Here is a 25,838-nt window from a genome sequence, read left to right on the forward strand (position 1 = left end):
TGTGTAACAACTCCAATTTCATGGTCATATACCACGCTACTGCCATATCCCAGCAACGGACAGCTTCAGTGGCCAAGTTCCGCATCATGTGAAGCAGACGTGGCAGGAAAATCTTGTCGAAGTATTTCTTCAGTGGCTTCTGGTTTGTTGTGTGGTGCCGTATATCCCAGTAGAAATCCAAATCGCGAGCCAAACACATCTTGAGGAAATGCAGTGTATTTCTGAACCTATTGTCGACTATGAGGTAAAAGACATCCGGACTGACGGCACAGTGCAGGTCTACAAGAGCCTTGAATTCCTCTTCGGGCATGTCTAAGTTCGCTTGTCAGTGCGATGCAGACATTGGAAGGTATGTACGAACCGGCTGAGAAGACGTCATACAACGTCCAAGACCGAAAACGCCGTCCTTTGTCGACGTACGGACCTACAGGGAACTCGAAGTTAAAAGGATAGTTGTCAAGATTTCCCATCGTTACTATGGACAATGCAGGATGTGGGAGTCATGGAAGTGACGCGACTTCGAGCGCGCAGACGCGTTGCGACCTGGGGGAGCTTGGCGTACGTAGCAGTCGCTGTCGGAGGGCATCCTCCCGGGTACAACTCCGTCGGCATGGAACACACCAAAGGTCGAAAAAGCATAACTCGTTTCGCTGTTCCCGCTTACAGCCGCCACTCTAATGAGTCGCTTCTACCTGCTCGTTGCATGCAAATGCAGATGAGGTCTTGGATACGCTCGCGATGTATGCCAATCGCAAAGTGCTGGGCTATCGCCTTCTGCCTCATGCAAAGATGGACTCACTGAGTATCTCTGCTGTCGTTGCGCGAACGCAATAGCAACGTCGGTTGAATGCCCCCATAGATCACGCTCCAAGCTCGGCGATGCTACCTGCTTTCATCGTTCCCGAACGGCTAAGCTTCTGGTTGGCCAGCTGTTCAGCTGGGTCGCGCAAATAGCCCGATTTGATCTCGTGTGCATTTAGATTGCGGGACATATGAATCAGGACGAACTTCTGATACGGTGTTTACGTGTTCGCGAAAGCCATAAGAACAGATCCAAGGCATGCATAAAACGCCAGTTGCTGCGAGCGGCATGTGCAGTCAAAATATTACATAGAAGATACTCATCGCAATGACATCTTTCGACAACAAAACTGTCATCATCACGGGTTGCAGCAGCGGCATTGGCCTCGCGACGACCCTCCTCTTCCTATCACAGAAAGCCCAAGTCTTCGGCATCGATATGTCGCCGTTCGACCAAGACCTTGATGTCACCCAGAAAGCGTTATTCACCTTCCACAAAACCGACCTTTGCAAACCCGGCTCAGCAGAAGATGCCATAGCTGCTTGCATCGCAAAGTACGGACCGAAGATCGACGTGCTGGCTAATGTTGCAGGCATCATGGATGGTTTTGGCAGCGCCGATACAGTCAAGGACTCGGAATGGGAGCGCGTCCTGACTATCAACCTCACAGTACCGGTCAGATTGATGGCGGCTGTGTTGCCCAGTATGAAAGACCAGAAAAGCGGTGCCATCATCAATGTTGGTAGTTATGCAAGTCTTTCCGGTGCAGTGGCAGGCATCGCATACACAGCCAGTAAGCATGGGCTTGTCGGTGCGACCAAGAACGTCGCATGGCGCTTTCGCAAAGACGGTATTAGGTGTAATGCCGTACTCCCAGGCGGTGAGTACCGCGTCTAGTCCTTGAACTCCGAAGATCTTATTCTAATAAGAGTTTCAGCCGTGCCGACCAATATCCGCTCGTCGGTGGTGAAAGAGGACGTCGATCAGGCTGCAATGGAAACGTACAAGTAAGGGTTTACCGCCCTTAACACCCTGTCATTGCTGACAAGCTCGCAGCCCCGTGCAGATGTTGTGCCAAGGTCTCAAAAGAGACGATCTGCCATACGGATCAGTGGGCCCGAACGATATCGCACAGGGCATTGCATTCCTTGCGTCTGATGTTGCAAAGACGATCAGCGGTATTATGATGCCGATAGACAATGCTTGGTCGACGATATAGGAGGCGGGCTCATTACTACAGAAGCTGCTCGCTGATGGCGTAGCGCGGCGCCTCTCCAGAGGACTCAGTCAACACAAGCAGTAAACACAAGAAATCTGGAGACTTCGCCGACAAGTTCGAACATGTAGTAGAAGATGACGGCCTATCTGACAAGTTAGTAAATGATAGCGAGACACGAACAACACTATCCCAAAGCAAGAAATTATCAATCAATGAAATTCGTTATCGCCCGCTGGGCAATCATGCCTCTCCGACAGCAACATCCAGCTCTCGCCGCCTCTTTCGTGCTGCCGCTCATCCGCGCAGCAACTCTGCCAAGAATGCCTCCGTCGGCTTCACATCGAGAACTGTTCCAACCATGCCTGCCTCTACTAGGCCTCAGTCCACAGTCAGGCGCTGCACGGTCCTGACCGCTAGCTCCGCCTCGTTGCAACAACCACTAGTTCGACCTCGACCCAGCACAGACTCATCGGTGAAGCTGTTCAGCGAAGGAGTCGGCCTTCGGGGACTGCCAGGATGGTGACCAGGCTTCCAGCAAGTTTTGCGTACATGCAGTTCGCATGTTGACATACATCCAGGTGCTCTGGCGCAGATATGTCCCCTAGCGAATCAAGCCATGATATCTAAGCGCTGCTTTGCACCAGTTGAACTGCCTTCTCCCGATAATGTCGGTCAGCTCTTTGCTGTGGTACTTCATTGCAATGTCCACCCGTTCCTCGTGGGTCAGATTAACGACTTTCTTATATGCCCATGGGCAATCTCCAGGGAACGTGAAGTCTTCTGGGCCCAAACTCATAGCCCAACGGGTGAGCCAAGGGCCGTATGGAAGTTCTTCCGGCTCAGGAGACTGTCGAGCAGTTCTTGCACGCTTCTTTGCCTTTGGTCGCGTTGACGGTGTTGGTTGCTGAGAAGGCCCCGCTCCATGATTCGCAGTATCCCTCATTGCCCTCGGTTGCGTTGGTGGTGGCACCTGCTGAGAAGCACTCTGACTTGCAGCCTCCCTTTCTGCCCTCATCCTGGCGCCGGGCAGCTTGTCGGGATAGAATTCCTCGAAGGCGTCCCATAAAGGCGCCCACTCTCCATCCAGGAAATTTCCCTGTGCAATCGCATCCGAAAGCTCATTGACAATATTCAAGGGGACTTGGAAGAATGGCTTGCCACTGAACGGAACTTCTGTCCCTTCTTTGTCGAATCTTGCCGGCAAGCACCACTTCTTGAGGTCTAGAGGCTCATCCATTTCTTTCCTTAGAGCATCGAAGGCTTTCGCCAAACTCTTTTGCGGGTTTATCAGATCCAGCCCAAGTTCGCGAAGGTAAGCGTAGACAATCCTTCCGACTTCACTTTCCGTAGGTTGATGAGGTGGGGAATGTGTTTCCTCGGAGTCCGGCGTGGGCAACCGTGGAGGTGGCGCCATCTCAGTAGCCTTGCCTTTGCCCTTGTCTTGTCTCGATTGTAGTGGTGTTTCCGGGAGTTCAGTATGCTCGGCTCTGAATTGCATTGTCGCACGCGAAGATACAGGAGACGAGATGTCCATAGCGGCTTCAGAGGGAGGGATTGAAACGCCTCCATTAACGCTTGCATTGCTCAATGCAACACCACCATCAACGCTTTCTGGAACACCGCCATCAACGCTTTCTGGTACACGTCCATCAACGCTTTCCATGTCTTCATCATTGGTAAGGTCCACGTGCACTCGCTGCTTGGTGGTAGACGCCGACCGCGACTTCGAATTGCTGGAGGATGCTTTTCGGGAGTTGTTCTTGGACTTGTGTTGGTTCGGGGAGGTTGGGAGAGGTCGTATATCTTTAAAAAATCGCTTCTTCGTTACGGAGAATTCTGGCTCCGTAGGGTGGGCACGCTTTGCGGGGGTCACATCATGGTATCTATAGAAAGAGATCAGCTGGAGACCTCCTGTAACTACTCGCAAGATGCTCACTCTACAGGATCGGAATACCCCAAGCGACCTTTCTCGGGTGGGTCATACGTAATTTTACTAGGAGTCCACTCGTCCACTGGCATGATGCTGTCTGGACAGGTTCAAAGCTGCAAGTGCTGTCTTCTTCACGGTTCGTGTGCGTTGGTACCTGAATGGAAGTCGTGGGTCCAACGGGAATGCAACGGGAAGAGGGGCGGGAACTTCGCGCTTTTGACGCGCGTTGAAACTCTCCACCGCCTCCTGATTTTGGGTTCTATCGAATGTCTGTGCGCGTGATGCAGATGGATCCGCGGATGCGGGGCTCTGCCGAACCAACGAGGTGGTGGGCCGTTCGTTGTGACATCTGCACGAGCGAGGATGCAGCTCCATCGCTTTCATCTGATCTCCGTTTTTTACCGTGGTGGCAACTCACAATTCGTCCACCAGGTATGGCTATCGCCGTGTCAACGAGCTGTCGTTTTCTCGTGAGCGTCTCACCACGTCAGCGGCCCGCTTGACTAGTTAGTGTCTTGGCATCCTTCTCTGTCCCGCTTCTGGAACGCCTCCAGGGCTGCATCGCGTCCTACACAGCGAAGGATTCCAACAAATCTTGCGAAGAGAGACATTTGCAGGCATTGCACAACTTGACTCGCGTTCTTCAAACCGCCAAACCTGAGGTTGAGGCGAGGAGTTGCCGTGTCAGCACCTTCCCTTATCTTCTTTCGGCGTCGCGTCCATCATCTGCAACGCGACGGCGCTTTAACATCCGGAGATCATACCGTAGTGTTGCTTACGGGTAACGATGGAACACCAGAGAGTTTGAACCCGATGACAGCGCGGCGCCACAATATCGATATACTATGAAGATACGGTAGTCTCCTGGCATGAGAAATGAAAGGGTCATCGATCCTTTCGATCTGGCCGTGTGGCGAGCATTTACTTTTGCTGCTCTGCGGCCTCGACGCGTCGAATCTTCCTAACAACATTGATCGCGCACTCTACCTGAAGTGCAGGACCGAAGAACCCCCAGACAGACATCACGTGGTCAAAGGGCTGGACACTCCCGAGGTCAGCTTTTAGGTCGAGCTTTGCTGGGAACAATGTGGTCATATGACCGAAAAACGTATCGAGAGTGCCTGCTTCGTTCCTCATTCGTCTATTATATCTGCATATCAATATCATCGCGTTAATCGCATCCCATTCTGTTGCTACCCCGAATACCTCCTAGGATCATCCACCAAATTCTTCAATCTCCACGACTTTGGATCGTCGCTGAGGCTTGTACCCGGCAGTATGAGTTCCGAAAGAATTGGATGTGAAAACCCTAGGTCCGTTTCGTCCATTGGATCAGTATCGCTATCCGTCTCTTCGATCGAGACATAACGCCCGACAGCGTTGCGAACGTCGGCACTCAGTCTTTTTCTCATGATCATGAGCATGATACCGGCGATGTAGGCGCTTTTGGATTGCTCATATAAGCCACCGAAGCATAAGACGAGTGTCGAAAGGAGAGATTCGCTGACTTCCGGGGGAGCGTTGCCCGGATCTCGTTCGAGTTGTTCAAGAGGCTCCAATGTTAGGTTGGCGAGCTGGGCCAGGAAGATGGTAAGCGTGGAGTCGTAATCCTCGAAACTATGGCGGAGGTAGTATAAGCGCAAGATACTCTCGAGTTGAACGCTTGCATGGGTAACGATTTGCTCAGCTGCGTTGCGTTGATGCTGCGTCAACAGCTGGACGCCATCATTCCCAGACGAAATTTGCGACCGGAACAAAGTTACCAGAGCCGCATAGTACTCGCAACTGCAAATATCTTAGCTTTCATATCATGATCATCTGGCGTGGCCACTTACTGTAGCATCAGATGAGCGGGGTACACGATACAGCGGGGTTGCAGTTGGGCAGGCAAACCTCCATACCAGGCTTCCAACTTTGCCTGGATATGCAGAGCTGCACCCCAAGGCATCTTCCTAGACTCTTTGGAGCGACTAAAGCACATGACACCGATCTCATTCTGGATGACCCGCAACTCGCACAGTGCTTTCATACTATGGGCGAATTCGGGTGAGTAGGTCTGCTCGTCCGGTGGATAACGCAATGACATCTGACCATACCACTCCGATCTACCATCGACGTCAGGAAGCGGATCTGCCGGGATATCCAAGAGGCACGGTGGCTTGAAGTAGTAGTAGCTCTGTAATCTGACAGAAGTTAGCTGAGGAATGATATTGAACAAGTGTACTTACGACAGCCACGCGGAAAGGGCCCAAGCAGTGAACGATTTCGCGTGTTCAAGTTTATTGTCATATGACCGAGGCGTGAAGAGACTCATTCGATGTGCCATGCTGAGCGCTTTGAACATGTAAGAGAACCCGACCCTGTCATGACCAAAGTCGTTCATCGTGGCGTTAATGAGGCAGCCAGCTTGAATCGTTGTAAGCTTTGGCTGCTCCTCCTCTAGTTCCCATAGTCGTTTTGCTTCAGCCAAGAATCGATATGGCAGGCTATCTGGATTCCAAAACTTGGTCTGGTTGGCAAACAGTCGAGAACTAACCTATGGCACGTTAGTGAACCCCCATCCATGATACAGGTGTACACTTACTCACACAAGATTTGGCCAAAAGTGCATTAACGAGTAGAGGAGAGCAGAACTCAGCTCTTCTCGATACCATGTCTTCTAGTAGATAATTCTTGACGAAGAAGAACTGTCTTGGATACTGATTGACAAAGTAACTTTCGAGAATGTTGCGCAGCAATCGATCGTTGGAGCTAACACTAGTCCATTGCGACGGTTGTGCATCCTCAAGTAGAGGGTCAACCAACTTGGCCGAGGACAAAGGTCTCCAGTAATTGCTCTTTTGCGGAGCAAGATGCGCCTCTGAAGTACCCATGTCCCTGTCAGATGCATCGATTACTTCATAAACCCGTGATCGAAAGTAAGCGCTGTCCCGAAGGCTTGGTGGTATCTCATCCAGGAACGGAAAGTGAAAGCGCGACGACGCTTGCGGAACATCAGAAGCCTCAGCGACCATATTCCCTTCTTGAATATGCTTTACCACGGCCTCCGCATTTGCGCCGGCTCGAATGCGGCGAAAGATGCCGGCTGCGTCCCTCTCCGGTAGGTTTTGTAACATATCGAATACTTCTTCCTGGGCAGTACGCTTCTCTTTGAGCTGCTCGTATCTACGCTTGAACTGCCGTGATTCCGTCTCGCCATGACGACACTCAGTCTCTCGCGTCACGCATGCAGTGCATTTAGGCTTTAATCCGTCGCACTGTTTGTAGGTCAGCAAAAGCACCAAAGGCGCAGCATGTATGTACTTGCTCTTGACTTACGAACTCGGCAAGCCTCGCAAGCGTTGACACGTGTAGCCTTTTGCCTCTCCACAGATTCTCTGCGAAATCCACCGGCAGGTGCAGGTAGGAGTGAACGCAGTGGTGGTGGACTTCGTGAAGCTCCTTGGTCCATTCCTTTGAGACCGTGACGTCAGCCGCGTTGTTACTGCAAGATCAACTGCAAGGCTCCGGTCTATATAGACCTCTGCATGACTCTGTGAAAAACGCGTATCAGAAAAGTGCCACAGAAAGAAGCGCGAGTAGCTGGTATCTGGCGGGTGGAGGAAGGCTCGAAGGGGAATTTCGTATCGAGGTTTCGTGGCGCCACTTCGGCGCTATTGCCGTCCCGCCAATCACTTGCCGCGTCAGGATCTTCGATCCTCTGCAGCGCGAGCACGTGTCGCCGTGCTAGCGCGTTTTGGCATCGAAATCGTTCAAGAGATCGAACTTTCCGCCATCCTACATCAATAACGTGATGTCGGTGAGCCACTCCGTCTTCGAGCCACATCCATGCACTCAGCGCTCTTTGAAACCTGCCAAGCAACCAGCAGAATCGGCTATGCATCCGGCCCCTCGGTCTACGACACTGACTGGGTATTTCAATCCTCAGCCATAGTTGCCAGTGTCAGCCTGTGCCTAGGCCATGGCAATAGCGTATATCTCGCCTTCGCGGCGACTGCGCTCGTTTAGAAGAACCCTCACTCTAATGCCGAGATTGTGATCCGATACCCAGTGGGGCCTATGCTGTATGGTAACACAATCGGTTCTATCCTATAGATCGGCTTTCTGGTATGTATCGAATACCACACCGGCCTGTTCTAAAACGGGCGCGAGAAGCCAGGCAGGATCACTATCGCGTCGTTCCGCGGCATAGACCTCCGAATTGGATGTGTTGTGTACTCATCAACACTGCACTCTCAGCCCCTCCACCCTCTCCTGCGGCGTGGCCAAACATCCACAAACAAGAGAAAATTTGACCGTCATATGCAACGCAGAGTCTGACCCGACCAACATATTTGAGAATTCTCCCAAACAGGTGCGGGTTTTGCATCAGTCATACCTTGGAGGAGTCTAGCGATGTTCTCAGACGACTCTACTATCCTCTTTGAAGCGACAGTGGCGCGAAGCAGGACATTGGCATACTGGCGCTTATCTCGATTTTGTATCAGTCTGGAAGTACTGCAGTGTGGAGGATAATTCTAGAAGCAACCTGCTCAGCATTCGACCACGTTAACACTGGCCTCATTGTTCGAAATTAACGCCACTAGCTACCAATGTTCTGTCAATCTTCGCTTTTGGTGCCTTGCGCGGTTCGCCATCAAGGCTTTCGATTCTCTACTCCAATGACCACACCATCTCGGAGTCACACGCATGGGCGACATATTGTTCAGAGTTGAAATAGTCATTACGCCCTCATGAGAAGGGCTTGACGTGGAATTAATATTATAAGGCTATCCATAGAAGCAGTCAGTATACTGGCTTCTTGGTACAGTGTGACGATCGAGATACCCAGGCGGTTCTCGTTCCCGTGACCTCAGCCAACAGCTCCGCGGAGGTCCGCCTAATCGGATATTGCCCTTCATTTCCTGAACTTACGTAGGACTGTAGTACATTCTGGTAGCGACTACCCTACGCAGGCTATGCTGCTAGAAGAACACCCCTTGTCGTATTTGCATGGTCGCCTTATGATACTTCATGATACCTAGGTAGGAGTACAGCGCTGGCACAAACGGCGAGATCATCGTACGGGTAGGCGGCCCCTGTTCACGCACAAGACTTCGGGAGTCTGCCTCGTGAGACCTCCCACAAATGTTTGCTCGATATCTAGGTAGCACGGCATTTTCTTTCCTGCGCACTCTATCTGCGTTACAATCTCAAAGTTGACATCATGCGAATGTTGAAATTGCGAAATGCCATGAGTGACGTATCGGCGATGTGGCACCATCCTGATGTACCTGGGTACCAGTTCCAACCGACAAGCATGCGGGTTGTGCTCGATGATCAAGGTACTGCGTTCCACCTCTACTCTCTTGACTTTTGGTCCTTGAAACTTAGTATGAACCATGCGAGGGTCCAAAGATGGCATCAGAGGTGGTGTCCACATGTGCGACTTCCCAAGGCAGCCCAAAATATGTGATTTCTGGCTGCAAATATACTCTACAGATGTAGTTTGATGTACAAGGCCTAACCCATCATTTTCTAACCTTTGGGTCTTAAGAACGTGGCTTGTGGGCAAAGTTTGTGTTGGTACGTGGGGAAAGAGATGGGGAATGCGCGCTCGCGACGCATATGGGATGACTCGGAAGATGCCGAGATTACCTACCACGCGGTTCGCACGCGCCGTAGCTTGGACGCCTTTTCGTCGCAACCGCCGGCTTCCACAAGCTACACATCCTCGATGTGAGCTTCTCTGCCAATCAGTTACTGGTACATTTTTTTCGATCATCGACCTCCAAGCATGCGCCTTGTTCCTCTTCCTACGTGTAGAATTTTGCGATCCGGGCCTTCAAAGCTAGCTATGGACCACATGCAGCAACGATAAGCAGTGAAGTCGCGCTATGGCTATAACGCCGACACTGCCTCTCACGTCGCCGACCCAAGGCACCAACACAACGTGATTCGTGTCTGGATGCCAGCCCCCGGCTTCTTGGGCACGGCATATCGTGGCTATGGCACGACTGTGATGATGGGAGGCCTAACCTCTCCGCAGCGAAGGAAATTCGCCGAACGGCTCACCGTTCTCTCATAATGCTGTAGACGATCACTTCCACGCCTGCGGTCGCACTCCACAAATCACTCCCATACTCAACACCCGCTCAATCCAACACGCGGGGACATGTTGTCGACAGTCTGTCTGCTCCTCGCAACCACGCTGCCAGTGCGTGGCGCATTCACCGAGTTTTTCTTCGCAGGCAACACAGGAATTGGGGATTTGAAGGCATGTCCTAAGTCTTCATTCGGATGTGACGCGCCATCGGTCTGCGCCTTCGATGGTCGGACGCAGAAGTTTTATTGCTGCATACCAGGGAGTCCAGATGCGGTATGCTGGGGACCTAGTTCAGACTGCGATGGAGGAGACAAGAATACACCCTCGGGCAGTCAACAAGGTTGCTCGACTGGCATTAATGCCTTTTGCTGCTTAAAGTCAAGGTGAGCAAACCTCTCAACGCCGCCTTACTCGATGTTGCGCATGTAGCTGACAAGACCTAGCGAAACGTGCACGGAAACAGCAGACCAGACGAACATCTGCTGGAGTAAACTAGACAACCCCCTCATTTCCCTCAACGCGACCGCCGTAAACGAAACAGCGCAGTCTCTCATATCGGCTAGCCCTTCAGCCCCTGCCTACGCGATCAGCTTGTCTGCTCTACAAGCACTTTCGTCGACAACCGCGGCTGCGTCGTCAGCAACCCCGAGCGTATCCGGAGGACAACCCATCGCTACCACCTCGCCTTCTGGAGGAGCACAGGCAACGGCTGCCTCGCCCCCTTCACCGATCGCGACAGAGGACAACGCGTCGGGTCTCTCAGGTGGCGCGATAGGCGGCCTGGTCGGTGGAATAGTCGGTGGACTCGCTCTACTCGGTCTGGCTGGATTTATGTTCTGGCGCAGAAAGAAGAATGGCAAGCGGAATCCATACGAGCCGGCAAATGCGCACACCGCGCCTACGTACCCAGCCGGCTCTCCTAGCGAAATGGACTCGAATCAGGCGTATACGCAGGGACCGGCAACTGAGAAATACGGATATGCGGTCAGTCCTGTATCGGAAGTGCCGGCCGATAGGGCACCGGTAGAGCTGCCAGCTGGCACGACATACAATAGATAGCGACACAATTTCAAACGAGTTGCTGGCTGCGAAAGGAGAACAGGGTAAATAATCGATGAATGTCCTCTGGAAATCATGATCATACGCAAACCTCATGACACAACTGTCGGTTGACCAGTCTCGTTATTTGTGCATGCCAGATCGCTCAGTGCATCATCAGACATCAAGAGGTCAAAAATACTAAACCCAGTACCTCTAATGAACTTCAGTTGCGCAATGTTGTGACACACTTTACTACCCTTGACTAACACTATATCTCGACTATCCCGGCATGTCAACTGATAAATTAACTTACCTCACACCCCATCAAACTCTTTGTAAATATCATCGAACTCCTTCATCAACTCCATCCCATCCATTAGGTTCGGCCACTCTCTCCCTTCGACCACCGTCTCCATCCCGCCTTCAATCCATTCCGCGTACCGCTCATACACCTCCGCCACGCTCCTCGCGCGAAGACCCAACTCTTTCTGCCACTCTGGCCAGTCCCAGCCCAAAGTGCGCACCTCATCAGTCGCGTAATCGTGGTGCTGAATCGAGATAGGGCCATCATGAGAGTCACCAGACATGAGATAAGGACCTGGCGCAGTAACACGCAACTCTCCCGTCTCGCCAGCGATGTACCACACGAACCCAGGTTCGCCTTTAAACGACTGGCCAAGGCGGAAAGAAGCTGTGAGAGTAGCGCCGGGTACTGTGACGCCTTTCTCAGTACTGAGGGTACCGTGTGCAGATATCAGATCGGGTACATCAGTCTTTGCGGCCCTGTTGACACTCCCGTCAGCTCCCAAGAGCTTCAGATTCGGTCGCTGGATTTGCATCTTTGTATGAGTTTCTTCCCATCCGCCGAGTACCTCATGCACGTAGTCGATCATGTGGCCATAATGGATATTGATCGGATGTCCTCCCACCTTCCTATCCGCAAAATACTCCAGAGACTCAGGGAGAGCGTCCCGCTGTACCAAGTTGCCAAAAGCGCGGACTTGGCTGCTGAGTACTTTTCCTATGGTATTTGTGGCTAAAATGTCTTTGATTCGAAGGGTGATTGGGGCGACCCGTCCTTGAAGGCCGATGATACTGTTCCGCGGTTCATGTATAAGTTCTGCAAGGTGTACTGTGCTGGCAAGGTCTTGCGTCACTGGCCATTCAATGTACACTGCTTTCCCTGCTTTGAGGCTCGGTTCGGCAACAGAGGAATGCACGTCGACGCGGGTGCAGACGACGAGGAGGTCGATGTCTGGGTCTTCTGCGAGGGTACTTGGGTCGCCATAAGCTTTTACGTCTTCGGGAAGCGCGAATGTCTTCTTTGCTGCTTCTGCGGCTTGAGTAGAGGAGTTGAGGAGAGCGACAAGCTGGTAGTGCTGCTTGCCACGGTGAGAGAGGAGATATGGGAGATGAGCGTCTGCGGCCCAGGTAACCTTTGCAGATGACGATAGACCAACGAGAGCAACGCGGATTGGTGGCATATTGTGTGAAATTGGTTGATTTTGCTGGATTTCTCGTAAACTACCGTCAACGGGCTATATGTCTTTCAGATATAGCCGAAGTCGACTTCATGATACACCGCGTGTGGCCCATAGACCCTAAGTACGATGTCTATGGTGTTACCTCGTATAGCCGATGCACCATTAATGGGTTGCATCACTTACCAATGCAGCAGGCCAATCGCAATAGATATGAGCCCTCTGACATGACGACAGCTGACAAAACTGTTGTCAAAAGCTCGTCGCTTCTCTCGATACTTGCACAATCTAGCGCAGAGGAGATGGTGATAGAGCTGACAAACAAAGTGATGATAAAGCGACACCGGCCATTACGGTAAGGATCGCCATCTGTCGCCATTGGTTGGAGAGACACAGCAATGGGGAGGCCTGCAGCTCGTGAATTCGATCATGGGAAAGAGACGAATATGACGAGAAATGGTTTCCCACAACTCGATCAACTTTTTGCTCAACCCCAAGTCACTCCGACAGCCTTCCCCAACCCCCCCTTCACAACCACCACCTCCGCACACTCGTCGCGGAGCGGAAAGGTGGAGTCGGACCGATGTGAGCGCAGCGCACGCCATGCCCAATTTAGCAACTACACATAATCTCCATATTATTACCTCCTCTTTCATCGGGAACAAAGACTGAATCTCCCAAGACGTTTGAGAATGAAGTCCTGACACTCAAACTGTATGGATAACCTTTCCGGGGAGCGAGGGCGTTAAGGGGAGGAAAGTGACAGGGACAGCGGAAAACCGGCACGGGTAACACGGCAATGACGGCTTGGCGATTCCACCGCGGCGTTCTTGGCTTGTTTCGGATTGGGCAGTGAACGACAGGGGAATGGGCCTGACATCTGGGTCTGGGGAACTGGGTCTTGAAGCTGGGGGTCTCGTCGGATTCCTGCGTTGATGTTATCGTGCGGATTGTGGTGACGACTTTGAAGTTTGCACTTGGAAACTGGTGGTGAGGGTGGGCATTGGGCGTAGTTTTGGGACTGGCGTGCGGACAAATACGCGTAATTCAACGTCAGTCTATGTTGTACAAGTCTAAACGAGTGACAAAAAGCATGGTAAACGATAGGGAGCAACCCTGATTGTGTTCCAATCCTAAAATGAGCGATCCAACCAATACACTGTTCTAACGGCTCTCCTTCCTTCTGCGCGCTTCCTCTGCTTGACCCTTGGCGCGTACCGGATTCTCTAATTGCCCCTCAACAGGCCTTCCACCAAAGATAGGGATAGCCACTCGGGAGTGCGACATGTCAAATGTCCCAGCTTACACCAATCTACCGGCCCAAGTTTGCTTTCTCATGAGCATAGTCTTCCTGGAACCGGATAGTTTGCAGCTTCTCTGCGTAATCCACAGCTTGGACCTGGGAGTTTGACCTGAATGTGGCCTCGCTATCCCTGACTTGGTTGTTCCACCTGTATAGCTCCGGGCCAGGACCCATGGAAACTGGGCGAGAGAAGCGGTTGTGCTGGTAGACCGAGCCGCGCTTGGAGTCCATCCTGGTGTTCTTAGGAAGGGCCTCGTGGATAGATCGTACGCGAATCTCCGCGGGCTCAGACTCTTCGATCGCTGGGATCTTCTTGTAACGGTAGAAAGCATCGAGGGCGGGGATGGAAAGGCCGTGGACGACGATGGAGAAGACGACGAGGAAGTAGACGACTGGGATCATGGCTGCGACAAGGTTCTCTTCTTCCTCAGTCTCGGCCTCGCCTGGCTTGGGGAAAAGGTGACGAGTGTGCTCGACGTAGAAGACGGCTCCGATGCCTGACAAGTGTTAGTTCACGTTACTATCTGAAAGGGTCGAGGCAACTTACCAATGGGTCCGAAATAACCCATAAACAGCGCCTCCTTCCAGTCCTTGACGACGTTGGGCATGACCTTGTACATCAGGAAGATGGCTGGAATACGACGGAAAGCGAGGATGAGGAAGCCAAGAATCATGAGCCTTCCAATGGTGATACCGGTGACATCTGGCATCTGGAACTCAGCCCATGGAATGATGGTTCCGATGTACATGAAACCACCGAAGTTGAGGATGACATCGAAACAGCTGTTGACCTCGTCATGACGCTTCTCGGTTTCCTCGAGGTAGACTCCATTCCAGTTCATGACGTTTCCGGCGACGAAGCAAGCGAGGAGGTCGTCCGTACCGAGCGCACCGCAAACGCCAATGGTGAACAAGCCGAGAGCCATAGGCCAGAGCAGAAGACTCTCGGAGTCGATCCACTTCTTGCGCAGGGCGAACTTGACGGCGAACATACTGGCGACGCCGAGGATGACACCGATTGCAACGGACATGACGATGATGTACAGCCATCCCTCGACAATCCACTGTTCCATGGCCATTGGGACACCGCCACCGAGACGACCAACTCCCTCTTCGCTACGCTTGGAGAGCATGTTGACTGCCCGATGAGCGATTTCCTTGGCACCTTCTATGCCGGTCTTAAACTCGACACCATCGAGTTCGGCATGGCGAATGAGGTATGTAGCCAAACTGTCCGACTCGTCAGAGAAGCTTCTTATGCTGGAGGGTTGTGAGACTTACAGCAGGAAAGGGAAACCGAAACCATCGTTAGCACCGGCTTCCGACGAGATGATTTCTCGCAGCGCGCGAGGAACGAACTTGTCAGCAAAGGGACCCTTGGCTACGGCTTGCGACAAGATAGGATCTGTGCAAGTAACGCAAGATCCGATAACAAGCGCAGCCAAGAAGGTAAGCTTGGGAACTGTGACGAGAATGCACAAGCTAGTGCAGATCCACATGATTGTCATCACAGGGAGGAGGCAGATCGCCATCTCCTTCCACCGGGCTTGTTGGTACTTGGCAGGGAGTTGGAATCCAGCGATGACCAGCTGCACACCGATGACGATTCGGCACATGCCCTATATGATGCTCAGCAGGGTTCAATATTGGGGTTTTGTGAATTCGCGCTCACCAGCGTGATAGCTTCTTGCTGCCCCGTGGCAGCTGAGCCCCATTTCTCCGCATCTAGGAATCTGGCAGCTATCGGTCCTAGGATGACACCGATGAGAACGGCAGGTACTGTAAAGAATGAGTTCACTGCTTTGAAGAATGACGGCGCTGCGTCGGGCGATTGTGTACTTACAAGCTTCACCAAGATACCATACTTGCTTGATCTTGACTGAAATGAAGCCGTATAGAATGATGAAAGCGCCTGCAGTCGAACGTCAGTGTTTGCCTGTCGACTTTCGTCTGTCAGACGTACCTAGAACGGCGATGACGATGTTAAGCTCGCTAACATCGAGGGAAGGCATGGTGAAGAGCCCTGTAGGCGAAAAGCGGAAAAGACGGAAGGAGTGTGTTCAAGGATTCATGCGCGGAAGGAACAACAGTAAGGGTTGAGAAAAAAGGGTGTGGAATGAAGACGACCAGCGGGAGCGAGTAACTGTAAATAGCAGACCAGCCGTATTTACAAGTCGATTAAAACCAATATAAGCAAGTGCAAAAAGATGGAGAACGAGGGATTTCCCGGACTGGTTCGGAGAGAATTGCGAGCGCAGTGATAGGGAATGCCAGCCTCGATTTCCAATTTCTTGGGTGCTGAGCCTTGTTACTTCATATCTTTACACGCGTCACGGACACAATGCACTTCGTTGACTTGAAACAGCAGCCGCCAGGACATTCTTGGCTTAGCAGCCACTCCCGCCATTAGGAGGCTTACGACCGGAGCCAAGCGGTGAATGGGCTATGGCGGATGGTGCCAAGCTCACATGTAGCGCTAGCTTCGAACGCGACGTGTGGGACTTTCCGCCTTAAGGCTCCCTTTGACCCTGTCATGTTACACCTGTGGACGTCGGGGAAACATTCAAGGTTGAGACACAGGAGCTGTTGAGACAGGTTGACCTTGTAGGCGGTGATTGGCGCAAATGAGGAACACACAACGGCGCAGGTTCTTTTGTCCGGCTGTGAGCATTGCGGCTCGGCAAGCGTCTCAACATGACAATGCCGATGGGCGTCTCGATTTGGCGGAGATTAGTGGCTCTGCACAGAGTTTCCTTGCCAAGTCCGCCAAGTCCGCTGTGCCAAATACAGAACAAACCCTGCTAGGCAATGGACCGCGACACCCAGTAGTGGTGTTGTGCATTGCGACAACGCAACAGCAGAGCCTCCTTTGCAGATCTTTGTCCTGCAGCTGTGGCATCCCGATCGACACTTGGCTTGGGGACGCGTCCGCACGAGCATCATCAGTAATCGTCACCCATTGCAGGCGTGGGGAGATTATGAGTATCGCCCAGCATTTTGATTTTCTCTGGACGCGCGATAGGCCCAGCTAAAAGAAGCACTCAACTTTGTTGGCAGAACTGGGCGATACTTGGGTCTCTCTGTTGCCGCGCTGCACATCATGCGGGTAACTATCCCTTGACGCGAGCGGGATGGAGGCTCAGTGCGCCCGGCGATACAGCCAAGTACTCTAACATCATTGATTAATCTGTGAGACCACGATCGTTTGGTGTGTTTTAGTGATCGAGAATTGTGGTTCGCACTGCGAGAGGGCATCTGTTGCCGTATTGCCGAATCACTCAAACAGCGCAGCGTTAGAAGCGAGCCGCTTCGAAGCCGCCTCGAAACTGCTGTCTGAGCCGTCCGCGGAAGATATCCCACCAAGTTACTCACGATACCTGCTGAAGATCTTCCTCGCGTGGAGTAATGACGCCGGTCGAAGTCTGGAAGAGGCGGTGTCATGCAGCATAGTGGACAAGCTCCTTTCTTGGTATGAAGGATCCCGAGGTGTATTGAAACCGATGCGATACCTGCGAGCAGGCCAGTGTGCCATACTGGTTGGTAGCCGGATGAGAATGCTGGGGAGTGTAATTCCTGTCCGCAGTGCATCCCCCGCGCTTGGGCTGCTTTGACCAGCGGTGTACGTTACGGCTGATAGGCGCCCCACGATCTTCATAACTCTTTCACAACCTGCCGTACAGCACACTGAGAATCGTTTTTCTCGTTGCGAGCGTGGAGATGCTGACATGCTGAGTGGGGTGTGGGTGTCGACGGAGTGGTGGCCGTGAGCTATGACGACATCTCACTTAAGTGGGCCCACCTGCCACTGTGCAGCTGCACTCCCAGCCTCTTTCCTCTTCCCACGACCTGTCCATACAGATAGTTTTTGGCGACACTCAGATCAGCCTTCGAAATTCCGTGCCACCTTAGCTGTGTCTTCATAAGACAGCCCATAACTTTTATCGGTATTGAAGATGTGCTGCGCTGTACTACATCGCCCTGTGCTGCTAAGCACTATTCCGTTCTAGGAAATATTGAGGCATGGTAAGGCGTCCAAAGCCAGAAGAGTGGCTAAGCAAGGCACACAAACGCACAATGTTTACACTACGCAAACTCGAATACACATATCACGCACATCGAAATCACCTCTAGTGCGCGTTTGCATTTCCCTTCTCAAAAGTGCCCGTCTTCACCTTCACCTCACCGTTTGACCACCTCCGAGTGACCACGCTTTGACAATTTTCGAATTTTTGTAACGGCCGTTGCGGTTACGGCTTATCTTTCAAATTCCAACATCGAAAAATCAGGCACCTACTAGCACATCATGTCAACCCATACTGAACTCCCTCCCAACACTTCTGAGCCGCCAAAAAGGGCATCGCAAGAGCTCGCAGAGCCCGCAGAGCCCGTTGGGTCCATGGGCCCTCTATCCTCAAGCGGTCTCACCCTCCAAGTCGATTTCGCTTGGTCAAAGTTCCGCAACGTAGTAGCTTCTAAAGGTGTTGATCAACAGCTCACGCCGCTCTACGTTCAGCATTTCCGCCCTGCAAAGCCTCAGTTGCGCTTCGAGCGCGCGTCAGATCAGACCATCATCGCGAAAGGCACCATTCGTAAGTCTGCCTATAGTACATCTAAGACACACTCTGACTCAGTACTCCGACGTTTAGACAGTTTCTCCATCAGTGGCGATTGCATCATCCATGGCCAAGAAGTCATTTTGAAGCCACTGAAACGCTGGAAGACCAAGTACAACTACCTCTCGCATGCGCTTGGCGGCATCCCTATTACCTGGACCGCCAATTCTACCATGAAAGTCTGGGATTTCGTATGCATAAACTCCGCGACCCAGGAATCTATCGCCAAGTTCAGCGTCAATCTATGGGCAATGAAGCAAGTCGGCAACTTCTACTTTGAGGAGACAGAAGAGGAGGTTACGGAGGCTCTGAGAGACGAAGTTGTTGTCACAGGACTTACTCTGCTCTATCTTATGATGACAAGGATGAACAATCCGATTCATTTGCTTGGTGCTGCCTTTGCGAAGCCAGGGAAGGTTGAGGGCGATGGGAATGAAGGTGCGGTAGCACAGGAGAATGAGCCGTCAACTGGCAAAGCAAAAATCATTTGAGATGAGCTCACTATGATTGGCCGTAGGTTGGTGGTAAGGTGGAAGCCGCGAGTGTGAGACAGGTCCAGCTCAAATTCAATATACCCAATAGTCATCGACTACCAGTTCCGTAATATGCTGATAACATTGGGTGGCTTGGAGCGGTCACAAAGTTTATCGCTTTGACTAGGTACCCCGAGTTGCGCATGTGTTCATGGTCTGGTAATGTTAACTTTACTGGCTGCCATTTGAGCTAGCGCGCTTCACGACAGCCCATACCCCGCTGTTTGTATCGACAGCGCAGCACTGCTCTCAACATAACACTAACAGGCCAGCAACAAGATGTTGTAACAAACGTAAGCCTTTGCGGGGTGAAATATCAAGGAGTCCCAAGTCAGCTTAGTTGCCCTGTGCAGCATTGCGGCACGGTCGGCGCCAACGATCAAGGGTCGTGCTAAAATCTCACCACCACTCGTACTTGGCTACATACACTTTGGTCGAGGTCTCGATGTAACACGCGCCCGAAAATAATGGGTGTATACATACCCATAAACGAACAGCTAGTCGGGTCGATGACGCCAACCTGGGGCCCGACGCAAAAAGAGCTAGACGTCAGCGAGCAGCGAATTCCTCACACCTTTCGAAAGACTGTTGCCTATCGTGCTTTCAACCTCAAACTATGGCAGCCTTTCAGACAGTTACGCGGGACTGCCTCCCTCGATGCTCCAACGCTCGAACAACTGCTGCTGTCTCCTTGCGATGGCCGGTCTAATGAAGATCCATTCTCCGTCGGTGGGTGTAATGCTTCTCTACGCAAACGATTCTCTGCTTACTCTTCGCGCGCAACCACAGACATCACGCATGAAGATTTCTTAGTGCTACTTCAGGCACATCCACCACGGAACGCCAAAGCATGCGCTGGCTATCTCAAAGACAGGATGCGCACGGCGTTGCATCGTTCGAAAATCTACTCTCAGAATGAGCGCTTGGAGAGACATCAGCATGTGTTCAGAACCGTCTTCTTTCCGCGAATGCTGGCCATGATTGAACACATTACTGTCGCTGAGGACGGCGAGCTACCAGCATTAGACCTTTGCGTCTATGCGAAACTCGACTGCCTGCATGGATCATCTCCATTCTTCTCCAACGAGGCTCATCAAAACGCGAATCGTCAAATCGATAGAATAGTGAGAAACATTCTGGTGTCGATAAAACGACAGCGCAAAGCTCCTCGCAGAGACAATGATGACGCGCAAGCACGACAGCCCGATGCAGCCTACCTTTGCCAGTCTATTCGCCGCTTCTGCAATCACTATCACCTCTGCGATCACATTTCCACGTCTAGAGAAAGCGCTCGAATAGGCAGAGGCAGAGGATGCGTACGTGTTAATACTGCGGTGGTACTTGATCTTCTACAGAGACATGCGTACACTGAGACGAAGCTCAACGTGTATCGAGCTGTGGGTAAAAAGCTTCCGAAAGAGCTGGCTGATATAATCTTGAAGCTTGTGCTGTCCAGTCAAGGTCAGCCAAACGAGCCCGGGATATTTGATCGACATGGTAAAGCAGTCATTCAATGTGGGGAGGCTGTAGAGCTTCGTCGGACCGAGCTTCTTTGTTGCAGCTAGAACAGGCCTGGAAAGTTGCTCCTGCATGATGTCGAGACGGTGCCTCCGTGAAAGAGGCGTTGACACGAGCAAATGCGTGTCGAAGTTGGGTAGAGACATGCGAAGGGCTGGTGATGTCATACCCCGTGTTCACGCGTAACGCGTCAAGCGACGACGCGACAACACACGATCTCGAGCAAAACCACTTGCAGAATCTGAGCACCAACATTCCCATCGCATCGCGATGCAGAAGGCTCATCGCAAAAGGTGGAGAAAAGAAAGGGAAACTTTCGCGGTCCACATCGGCAGCCGCGATTCATCATGACATCAAGAACAAAACTAGTGTGGGTACCTGCATGCGATGATGGCATATGGCACTTGCTACAAAACCTCCCCTCACCACGCTTTCGTACCCCGCTTGAAACTTCATCTACCACCTTCAATTGAAACAATTATCCAGTTACGCACTTTGTGACTCGAAAGCTTCAAACTTCTCGATACCTTTTAGACCAAGCCATACACACTACATATCAAGATGCCTCGCATGGTCGCACCCCCGCCTTCTGGAGAGTTCCAGGTCGTGCTTAGCAAGCCCTTCTCCGGTAAGTTCGTTAATTGGGAATGGACAAGGCTTTCTTACTGACATAATACGCAGGCGCACCCACACACATGATCGAAGTCATCGGCGAGCCCAACCGCCCAGCCAGCATCCGCATGTCCAACTACAACGGCAACTCCAAGTCATCAGAGAAGAAGGGCGATGTACCACAGTACGCCCCACACAATCCCCTTCATTCAAAAGTCGCTTTACTAATCCCATGGCAGAGACGACGTCAAGGAGCTCATGTCTCTCATCTCCACACTCCGCGGCTTCCCTTCGCACCCCAGCAAGGACGTCTACGGCCTAGACACCAAGGTCGACTTCAACACAATGGAGATCCAGTGGGGCAACCAGGACGACGATGCTGCCATGGATGGCGGAGAGCTTGCTGGAGAGCAGAAGGATGAGTTCAAAAGGATTGTAGATAGCATTGAGGCGCTCGCGAGGCAGTTCGCTAAGCAGGACTCTCCTGTATAAAGTACTAGGGCATGTTAGGATGTACAAAGAGACGATGATATAACCAATGAATCAAATAAACATTGACAACCTTCTTTCCGTTGCATATCCACTCATGCTTGCAGGCATCATACATCGTGTATCATGAGAGCTATCTGCCACCATGCGCTAGCTCATACAGTGGTCTGTCAGACGACAGCTCATTTCTCTGTCCCAACCCATCGACCTCGTGACTCTCGATACCCACATACACGCCATGTTTACCTTCATTCGAAGCTGCATGACCCGCATGTCCGACCAGCAACTCACCTCGAGACATCTCTAACTTCGCTTCCGCAAGCCGTCGTTTCCTGTTCTCCCAAAAAAGCAGACCAAGCGCGATGAGCAGAGGTATGCCGAGGCCAACGCCCAGACCAATCTGGGAGACGGTGATCTTGTCATCTTCGCTACTACCGTCATCGGTTGCGTTGGCGGGGAGAGTAGGGCATTGCGACGAGACCGACGATGCTATCGGATTCGGATTCGGATTCGGATTCGAAGATGAAGAAGCGCTTCCCTCGGCCACAGCATCCACACCCCAAGGCCTCTGAACCACAAACTCACTCGTCGTATTCCCATCCAACTTGAATCTCTCCCCCTTACAACACTCCTCAATCCCTTTCCCTAGCAACCCGCAGCAAAACTCCCAGCCATTGTTCCAACTGCACAGTGCGATGTCGTTTCCTTCATTGGCGCAGTATTTGGGACACGACCCTTTTCCGTTCGCGCCGTCCTTCCAGTCTTTGATCGTGCAGCTGCCGACGTAGAGGGTGCCGAATTGGCTCAGGCAGAGGGTGTCGCCGAGGCAGGTGTCGGTGGCTGAGCAGCAGTGGGAGATGGATTGGGTTGTTGGTGAGATGCAGGGGTGGTGGTTTGGTGCGATTGAGTTGGAGGCGGAGTAGCATGCGCGTGTGTCGGGTGAGGCGCGTATAGTAGTGGATGTGAATAAGATGAACAGGGGGACGGTGAGGCGCATGGTTGGTACATCCACCGATTCGCGAAGTTGTTTACGAAAACATGTTAGCCCACAAGGACGGAGGTTAAGCTAGATTTTAAGAGACCGTCAAACAGTATCCATTTATGTTCGGGGTGTACAAGGCTAGGGTGTCTAATTGCATCTTGGCCCCCCATCATTCCGGTCCTATATGCTAAACCCTTATTGGGGGTGTCAGCAACCGAGCGTTCTAGTCCCCAAATATGTCTTGCCTGACCAGCGGTAAACATCGTGAGAAAACAGGAGTAGGAATGTTGGTCAATTTTCAAATCTCAACACTTGATCATGCTTATATCGAGGAACTCTTCGAGTTTGAAGTAACGAATCGTTGAATCGCGCCAATGAATCCGAGTTCCGATCAAAAACGCCATGGGACTCCGGACTGATAACGAAATCAATGATCATCGCATCATATCCACATTTGATCATGTATCGAATCGCAAGCCAAGCTCTCTAAATCTTATACACAATACCTCCAGAGTACATGATCTTGTTCCTCTCGCTCAGAGCCTCAAGTGCCTTTTCGGCCTCATCTTCGTCAAACGCTTCGCGTCCATTACCACCACCGAGTCTTGCGTTTACAGCGGCAACCAGCGGCTCGACATCTGCAGCATCGTTTGCAAATAGCGGACCGTCGATGAGCTGACCAAGTGCTGTTTGGAATACCTGCAGACGTGCTGGTGTAATGCCTTGCGATTCCTGCGATTCGGTTTGTGTAGCGGGTAGTTGCGACTCGGGTTGTGAAGAAGCCGCGCTGACCTGCGACGATTGACCAGCGCGAGAGGACTGTGTACGGTCAGTCGTGCGTTGGGTCCTCGGCGTGACATTGTAAAGGTCCTCGTTGTCTTCTTCCTCGCCGCCTTCCTCCTCGGCTGCAGGAGTGCGCGTGGTCTCTGTACGCTGGCTGCGGGTCGATGGCCCACCGGTGCGGCGAGATTGTGTGGCTTCTTGCTCATCCCCGTCCTCGTCGTCGCCACCGGACGATTCTCCGTCTGTAGACATAGCGTCTGGATCGCGGACTGTCCGTCTTCGCTTGCGGCGGTCGTCCTCGACGACCTCTTTGAACAAGGCAAAACGGAGGATCTGCTCTGCGACGTCTGCATCTTTCTGCTCAACCCGCTTCGACAAACGTGCCTTTGCATGGGCGGTGGAAAGACGGATGAGTGTTTCGAGAGTACGTGCGGTGATGGGGGAAGTACGGCGGGTACCGGCGTCTAGCTCGTCGTTTCGTAGTGCAGAGTACGTTGCCACAATATGATCCGCAGCGCCTTTCGTAAGGATTGGCTTCTCGCGCTTAGCATATTGAATGTATTTCTTGATGAAGGGTATGCTGAGGACTTCAGTCCTTCGGTTCGAGCCACGTCCGACGGTGATTGTAACGCCGGAATGTAACATGGGGTTGAATTTCTCGTAGACTTCCGTCGGACGATTTGCATCAGCGTCGGTCTCAAGACCAACACCAAGCAGCTGAGAGCCCTCCTCGCGGACCGGTGCACCCTCCTCAGTACCAGGCTGGCGGTAACGGTGCATGCGTAGGACATGCTCAGAGATTTGACGGTCGCGTGCATCTTCGATGTCATCTGTTACAACGAACAGCAAATCGAAACGCGATAGTAGAGAATCCGGAAGAGCAATGTTGCGATGCGGATCCTTGTGGATATCGTACTGACCGAAGATGGGGTTGGCAGCTGCGATGACACTGCAACGAGCATTGAGCGATGTATGGATGCCGGCTTTGGCGATGGTAACGGTCTGTTGCTCCATGACTTCGTGGATAGCTACGCGGTCGACATCGGACATTTTGTCGAATTCATCAATACAGACGACACCACGGTCAGCGAGAACCATGGCACCAGCCTCGAGACGTCGCTCGCCCGTCTCCTTGTCCGAGGTGACAGCTGCCGTGAGACCGACACCAGACGAACCGCGACCCGTTGTAGCGATGGCAAGCGGGGCGGTATTCAGAACGAAACGCAACAGTTGCGACTTGGCAGTTGAGGGATCACCGACCATGAGAATATTGATGTCTCCCCTCAAGTGAGTGCCGTTCTCGAGGTTCTTCTCTTGTCCTCCCAGGAGGAGCAGCAGAATCGCCTTCTTGATGTAGTCATGTCCGTAGATAGATGGAGCCAGTGATTGCGACAGCAGTTCGAAGACGCGCCTGTTCTTTGATATTTTGTTGATGTTGCGGATATCGGTATCGGTGATGGAAACCTGGGCAATGCCACCGCCGGACTTGGAAGAGAGGAGGATAACGTTGTTCGCTAGGATCAGGGTGCGGAAAGTCGAGCTCCCGGCACCAGCGTTGCGATTACCGAGTGAGCGGTATATGCCGACCATCTGTATGCGGTCTCCTGGCTTCACACGATCTACCAAGTCATCGTCCAAGATGACATCGACGGAGCGCGGTAGCTGACCAGCAGGGGCACGCTCAGGCATTTCTTGGATGGAAATGGTCTGGTGGTCGCGGTAGATGCAGTAGCCGTACTCAGTGACGAGTGGGTTGCCCTCCCCATCGTCGGTCGGGTAGACGCTCGTACTCGCAGCGCCGGTAGTCATGGTCTGGTCTCTGTACTCTCGCGAATGGAACTTCTGCTTGTTCTCGTTGTAGTGCACGCTCTTGACCACCTTGGGCCGCACAAGAGACGTCTTGGTGACGATTCCCTCGAGCGACACCATGTGGTTCAGCTGGTTTGAGCCCAGAGTACGCGGGTTGCACGAGTACTCGCCGAAGCTACCAATGTACGCGCAATAGTATACCACATCGTCGCTTGTCTCGGACTTGGGTCGGTCGGTGAATGTGCGGACGACGTCTTTGAGGGCGCGGTCAAAGGCTTCCGTGAATTCGAAGGGCGAGTTGAGGAGGCCGTCGGCGAGTTCGCGGTTATGTGAGCGGATTTCGTCTATGCTGACCTGAATATGGTAAGTATGCGTAGACGCATGTAGCATACAACACCTACTGTGAGTCTTCGTAGTCCTCGGTTGAGCATCACCAGAATGTCTGCGCGGTAGCTGAAGCGGTCAGTGCGCGCTCTATGGGGTGGATGGCTGCGGCATACCTTCGTCTGGAGACATCATCTGCACCATAATTAGTATTGCTATCCTCCTTACAGTCTGCTTGACATACCTGGGTCGAGGAACTCTTGCGCAAGACGCACGCGCCTGCGCACCTCCTCGTCTCTGATGACCTCGGCCAT

The 25,838-nt window shown here is 52.3% G+C and overlaps 9 protein-coding genes across 9 annotated transcripts; 4 read left to right on the forward strand and 5 right to left on the reverse strand.

Annotated features, from left to right (window-relative positions):
• Positions 1–1,129: 1,129 nt before the first annotated feature.
• Positions 1,130–2,021, forward strand: J4E92_009644 (uncharacterized protein; the record flags this gene model as incomplete). The annotated part of the gene is made up of 3 exons (XM_051500987.1): positions 1,130–1,682; positions 1,740–1,809; positions 1,859–2,021. 3 exons carry the CDS (start codon positions 1,130–1,132, stop codon positions 2,019–2,021), a joined length of 786 nt encoding a protein of 261 aa, XP_051348718.1.
• A 601-nt stretch (positions 2,022–2,622) lies between these two features.
• J4E92_009645 (uncharacterized protein) lies at positions 2,623–3,555 on the reverse strand (the record flags this gene model as incomplete). Its single annotated transcript, XM_051500988.1, has 1 exon — positions 2,623–3,555. The coding sequence occupies one exon, from the start codon at positions 3,553–3,555 to the stop codon at positions 2,623–2,625; it is 933 nt and encodes a 310-aa protein (XP_051348719.1).
• Positions 3,556–5,144: 1,589 nt separating this feature from the next.
• On the reverse strand, positions 5,145–6,824 carry J4E92_009646 (uncharacterized protein; the record flags this gene model as incomplete). The annotated part of the gene is made up of 4 exons (XM_051500989.1): positions 5,145–5,736; positions 5,787–6,134; positions 6,180–6,487; positions 6,540–6,824. The coding sequence occupies 4 exons, from the start codon at positions 6,822–6,824 to the stop codon at positions 5,145–5,147; spliced, it is 1,533 nt and encodes a 510-aa protein (XP_051348720.1).
• A 3,480-nt stretch (positions 6,825–10,304) lies between these two features.
• Positions 10,305–11,095, forward strand: J4E92_009647 (uncharacterized protein; the record flags this gene model as incomplete). Its single annotated transcript, XM_051500990.1, has 2 exons — positions 10,305–10,309; positions 10,480–11,095. The coding sequence occupies 2 exons, from the start codon at positions 10,305–10,307 to the stop codon at positions 11,093–11,095; spliced, it is 621 nt and encodes a 206-aa protein (XP_051348721.1).
• Positions 11,096–11,391: 296 nt separating this feature from the next.
• J4E92_009648 (uncharacterized protein) lies at positions 11,392–12,561 on the reverse strand (the record flags this gene model as incomplete). The annotated part of the gene is made up of 1 exon (XM_051500991.1): positions 11,392–12,561. One exon carries the CDS (start codon positions 12,559–12,561, stop codon positions 11,392–11,394), a length of 1,170 nt encoding a protein of 389 aa, XP_051348722.1.
• A 1,309-nt stretch (positions 12,562–13,870) lies between these two features.
• On the reverse strand, positions 13,871–15,873 carry J4E92_009649 (uncharacterized protein; the record flags this gene model as incomplete). The annotated part of the gene is made up of 6 exons (XM_051500992.1): positions 13,871–14,358; positions 14,409–15,091; positions 15,143–15,480; positions 15,534–15,640; positions 15,705–15,773; positions 15,825–15,873. The coding sequence occupies 6 exons, from the start codon at positions 15,871–15,873 to the stop codon at positions 13,871–13,873; spliced, it is 1,734 nt and encodes a 577-aa protein (XP_051348723.1).
• A 2,291-nt stretch (positions 15,874–18,164) lies between these two features.
• On the forward strand, positions 18,165–18,965 carry J4E92_009650 (uncharacterized protein; the record flags this gene model as incomplete). The annotated part of the gene is made up of 2 exons (XM_051500993.1): positions 18,165–18,450; positions 18,508–18,965. 2 exons carry the CDS (start codon positions 18,165–18,167, stop codon positions 18,963–18,965), a joined length of 744 nt encoding a protein of 247 aa, XP_051348724.1.
• Positions 18,966–21,086: 2,121 nt separating this feature from the next.
• Positions 21,087–21,629, forward strand: J4E92_009651 (uncharacterized protein; the record flags this gene model as incomplete). The annotated part of the gene is made up of 3 exons (XM_051500994.1): positions 21,087–21,153; positions 21,207–21,321; positions 21,377–21,629. The coding sequence occupies 3 exons, from the start codon at positions 21,087–21,089 to the stop codon at positions 21,627–21,629; spliced, it is 435 nt and encodes a 144-aa protein (XP_051348725.1).
• A 1,465-nt stretch (positions 21,630–23,094) lies between these two features.
• J4E92_009652 (uncharacterized protein) lies at positions 23,095–25,838 on the reverse strand (the record flags this gene model as incomplete). The annotated part of the gene is made up of 4 exons (XM_051500995.1): positions 23,095–25,554; positions 25,602–25,653; positions 25,701–25,719; positions 25,769–25,838. 4 exons carry the CDS (start codon positions 25,836–25,838, stop codon positions 23,095–23,097), a joined length of 2,601 nt encoding a protein of 866 aa, XP_051348726.1.

Source organism: Alternaria infectoria (genome assembly GCF_024043175.1).
Source record: "Alternaria infectoria strain BMP 0036 chromosome Unknown scaffold_26, whole genome shotgun sequence".
Classification (NCBI taxonomy): domain Eukaryota; kingdom Fungi; phylum Ascomycota; class Dothideomycetes; order Pleosporales; family Pleosporaceae; genus Alternaria; species Alternaria infectoria.